We start from the raw sequence: 5,293 nt of genomic DNA on the forward strand, positions 1-5,293 counted from the left end.
TCATTACTCCCCTTCAGAAAAATATCAAAGCTAACAAAATCAGCAATCCCAGTAAAATTTAAATACCCAATAGCTAAAACGGATCACTGATTAATTAACACAATCGCCCTCGGAGGAAAGTTCTCCAGAAAGACGTTTAAAGCATCATATATAATATAAAATATAGCAAGGTGAATTAGTTTCCAGCAAATAGGCGATACGTTTCCATCACGGGTCGCAAATGACCCAGCTCCGCCTTTCATCCAGCAGAAACGCGTCTCCCTTCATCCACCAGTTAAAATCTAAAATATTAGACGTTACATTATAAAATATTAAAAATAACGTCTCCCCATTACCCCGGCTTCCCTATAAATTACTCCATAAAAGCTTGAATCCGCACGGAAATCGGTCTAGTTAAGTCGCGTAAAATTGTTTTATACGCCGAAGTTGGTAAAGGTATATGGGGCAAAAATCTCGGCCGCACGATTTTCTCCAGTACCCTACATTCCCGAAATTAAAAGCCAGTCGGAGAATCTGCGTGTCTCGGGCCGAACGTAGTCCGGGGGCCACCGCGAGCCCCCTTTCCATCCAGTTTATTTCACTTTACGACAGCCCGGCCATTGATTTCCCGAACGAGGGGGAACCGGCGTTTTTACGACTCTACGCTGATCGTAACTCGATAACGGTACGATCATCGTCGTACTCGATGAAATTTGATGGAACGACCAACACCGGCGACGCTCCCTCCGAAACGATGCCTACTCTTGGATCGAATCCCAGGAGTGAGCGAGCGGTTGCTTGATTATGATCGGACGGGAACGATGTCAATTAAACGAACGTGCAATGATCGTTTCCCCGCTGACATAATTGAATGGTGCCCGGACGTCGTCGTCAGTCCCGATACTTTCTAGGAAAATGATTAACCAGGCTTCTTCGAATCGTTTATCCATAATTAGCTAGTCTTTCGTGCTTTTTCTAGTTTACACGTGATTCTGGTAGTTTCCTTTCGATTCAATAGCACTTCGATCATAATAACGTGATGCTACGTTTCAGTGAATATAATAGTCCGATTGTAATTGAGGTTTCAATTTTTTTTAATAATGTTCCGAGGAATGGGGACTGACGAGGTTAATATTTCATGAGAAATTATGAAGTTCGGAGTATATAGATGACGATCGTTACAGAATTTCAAATTTTTCTTCGATTTAATATATAATATATGATATAATATTTGATTGTAAAATACAATCAAAAATATAAGAGATTAAACCTATTCTGCCGAACCACCCCAAACTACAATAATTTAAAATATTTAATGAAAACACCTCAATGTTCATTAACTAACAACCAAAAAAGCGGAAAGTTCCATGTATTAAAGATATCCACGTCAATGCCCCATTGTCTTTTCCACCATCCACTAATAAATTTCACCACGCACTAAGGACAACGAAAGAAAAGGCTCGTAACCAATTTACCGTGTCTCCTTTGCCTGCAATCAGTCCCCGTTCCGTGTACGCAGTCCCGTTCACGCCCGATTGTTCAAAGGATAATGAAACAATTACGCCCGCGAAAAGGGCGGTTCGAGCGTGGCGCAAGGATACACCCCGGAATAATCGTCATTATCCGGGCGTAACTTCGTCGTTCCCTTCGGAGCCGGGGTTCCCCGTCGCGACCTTCGTTAAGCCACCTCCGCGCGTGCACACGCGCTCCGACGAACGAACGAACGAACGAACCGAGCGAGAGAGCTCAACCTCCTCGGAGAATCGTTATTCTAATGCGTCCCGAGGAAACAAGTCTCGAGGATTCTTTCCCTCTCCCTCCCCCCTCTCTCTTTCTCTTTCTCTCCTATTCACCAAGCATAAATTTGAATGGATCATCGGAAGAACGTCGCTGCCTTTCCCTATGATTCAGCCCCGATAATAATCCACCAGGATTATATATAGAATGTATTGTATAATATATTTAAATATACCGAATGTATTCATACTGGAACTAGTCAGCAGGAAAATTGATATTTTGTAGGCTTTTTCATGGAAGCTGTGAATTTTAATTCTGAGTTTACTTTTAAGTTTAGTGGAACTATAGAGATTTCAATTGGTTCGTAAATCTGTTTTTGTCTTACTGAATGTATTTCTTCTGGACGGTTATGGCGTTAAATTGTTAGTATACTAAATCATTAGTAGTTCCAGTGTTAAATATATTATATTTATCTGCATATTTTACATTAAAAACATCATACGTTATACTATATCTGTTCTATATCTTGACACAATAAATTTCATAGCCGACAGTAAATTTTGTAACGTATGTATTTGTTACTTTTTCATGAGAAATCATCTTCCTATGATTCCTTATTATTTATAATACTGTCCGTGCGCACCCTGTGTACATGCAGAGAGCAAGATGGCATCGATTTCCCTCGAAATTAATGGACACCCCCTCCCCGAATGTTGTTCGTCCGAGGTGCATACGCCAAATGAGCAACGCCCCGAGAAGCATACACACGGGCCGCACATTGTGCACCGACGTTAATCGTGATTCCCATCTGTCCATCTGCAACGTGTGTCTTCTATAGGGGGTGGAGCAGGGTGAGCGCGGGGGACCACCATGATTTTCCACGGCGCCCCATAAAACCGACACCGGTGATTTATCGTCGATGCTACGCCGGCCCTATCCGATTTCCAGACGATCGAATCGTCACCTACCGCTATGTTCATTTCACCCCAGAAAATCTTTTCTTTTCGGGGGGATTTTTGTGGGTTGTTTATTGTTTGCTGCGTTACGTGCCCAGCTTCAAGACGTTCTATTCCGTTAGTTGTGGCTCTTTCGCAAAAATTCGGAGCCTGGTCGATTTTTAGATGAACGAATCGTTTTCTACTACTACTCTGATTTTATTCTTAACTGATTGTAGGAGATTCTTTTCTTTCCGAGGATATTTCTGTCGGTTGTTTATTGTTTAGTTACGAATTGATCTATTGGTTTGGTTTCTGATTTTTCGAAAGAAGTCAGAGTCAGGAAGATTTTAAGACAATTAAATCGTTTTCTACTGATATGTTCATCTCACCGTAAATTGACCTTTACTGGAAAAATTTGTTGGGATATTTCCCAAACCTTTGTTGGGATATTTCTGTGTATTGTTTAATGTCTGCCGAGTTACGTGTTCAGTTTTGAAATTGTCTATTGGGTTGCCGTTGGTTTTTCGAGAGAAATAGAAGCCAGAATGATCTTTAGAGGATCGAATCGTCTTTTATTTCCACACTGATCTCACCCTTAACTGATTTTGAAAGAGTCTTTTCTTTTCAGGGATATTTCTGTGTATTGTTTATTGTTTGCTGCAGTACGTGTCGAGCTTCGAAGCGGTCGATTGGCTTGGCTGTTGATTTTTCGAAGGAATTCGGAGCCAGGACGCGTTGCCTGAGGGCGGCAGTAGGAGGATGGGTACTGGGTAAACGGGAAGGAGGGTGAAGTTAAAGTTAGAAGTGTCGCGCTACGAAAATTCGGGATGGGACGCAGCCGTTTCTCGTCCCGCTGCGGGAGGAAACGCTTCGAGGGAAATTTATGCTCGCAGAATAGTAGGTTCAAGATGTTCGAGAGATGCTCCGGGAGAAACCTAGAGGAAAATGAGTTTTGGAAGGGATGTCTGAGGTTAGTATCCTAGTGATGGTGTGATTGATGAGAAGTTGATGGAGAATTGAAAATAGAAAGTAGAATGTTGTTTATTATCCTTTTGAGCAAGATTCCTTTTTCTAGAAAATTTATTTATCTTCAAAACTGTAGCAACAAAAACATTGGAGACTGGGTTAGTTTAAGTGGAGTTCTTATGCTCTAAAGGACTAATCAACACTAGTGTATAAGAATCCTTAAAAAAGGAGAAAATAAACAAAGAGAATCCTTTTTCTGTATATTATTTTACGGTATTAGAATACACTTGTCTTAAAAACCTTAGATACTAAAGAAAATAAGGTAATTTCGAATGGGATTGATAGATCCAAACTCTGCAAAAACTCACAAAGAGAAAACTCGTTAGAACAAATCAAGATCACTTTCTACCAATCTCCTTTCACGTTAGAATCTCAATTTCATCTCTCCAAATATTAAACTACAGCACCACAATAATCTCTAAGAAAGAAACAAAAAGAGATCCTCGATACAAGAAAGTCGACTCACCGAGCTACAAGTAGTTTGTTGCTGTCCCGAGTACCAATCGCAATTTCCATCAACAGTGTGCTTCCTCAGGCACTGCGATCTGCACTGTGCGATCCTGACGATCGGGCCAAGATCGAAACCGGTGACGACGGTGATGCACCAGGCAAAAACGAGGAACAACGAGATCTCCATGTCGATATAGACTCGATATCGCACTTGTCTTCAATGATTCTTATCCACCCTCACACGTTCACTTTCGTTAAAAAAAAAAAGAAGAAACCAGAGACAAAGTACACTGACAGGTATCTTCTATACGAAGCACATTTGTTTCTGTATCGATTCAATCAACAGTCCTCATTTGTGTAAACACGATCCGTGTTCGTTGCGTGGTTTTAGTGGCGCGTGGTGCGGGAAAGAGGAGAACAGGGACGTGAGAGATCCGATACCTCCGAAATTTCGAGCCGACTGCGACCCTTTGGAGGTCGGTACCTTCCTTATGTAGCCACGCGCCCCACCATTCGATGTCAGCTCGCCCCCTACCCCCTGAAGGCAGCGTTGCATCCCTTGTAATTATCCGTGGGCTGGAACCGTCCCTCGGCATATGGCCGGCCACGCTGCATCACCGTACTTCTGCCCGAATTATTTTCTCCCGGCGGAGATCTAGGCCAGACCGCGGAAAGAGTTGCCGATTTTTCCGTTCCGATGGAACTTATTGGATAACCGCACTATTTTCTACCTTTTTGCGGTACGCCGACCGCCTGCGGCCGGATTCAGCCGTGAATATTGAATCATCTGCGATTCGCCGGATTGAATTGGTGAGATCGAAATCGGTCCGAATACATATTCTTGTTTGAATACGTATTATATGTTGGGTGGACAGAAATTGAATAATCGGAGGGTGATAAAAGGTGACTTAGTGTTTGGGGTGAGTATATTTCTCTTTTAAGGAAGGTTTTTTCTACATTCTTTTTTTTTTTTATTAAAATTTGATTTAGCGTTTCAGTTTTGCAATATTACATTTGTTTTATGTTATACATTTATTGTGGCACAGGAAGGTTCTTCATTTGCAGTAGTAGCTTCCCATAGTCATTGATGTTCTTTTAAAGTTCTGCTTTTTATTGTCCGATTTTAAGAGAATTTACGCTGCACTCAGTTCCTGCAGTTTCCT

At 41.8% G+C, this 5,293-nt stretch overlaps 1 protein-coding gene across 1 annotated transcript in view; it reads right to left on the reverse strand.

Annotated features, from left to right (window-relative positions):
• The window catches only part of LOC116429470 (uncharacterized), a 9,890-nt gene extending 5,310 nt beyond the window's left edge, over nt 1-4,580 (reverse strand). The window contains exon 1 of the mRNA XM_031982463.2: nt 4,147-4,580. Within this exon, the coding sequence (XP_031838323.1) occupies nt 4,147-4,317 (171 nt within the window). The 5' untranslated portion in view covers nt 4,318-4,580. The remainder of the gene's footprint in view (nt 1-4,146) is intronic.
• Between the last annotated feature and the right edge of the window lie 713 nt (nt 4,581-5,293).

Source organism: Nomia melanderi, chromosome 3 (genome assembly GCF_051020985.1).
Source record: "Nomia melanderi isolate GNS246 chromosome 3, iyNomMela1, whole genome shotgun sequence".
Taxonomy (NCBI): Eukaryota; Metazoa; Arthropoda; class Insecta; order Hymenoptera; family Halictidae; genus Nomia; species Nomia melanderi.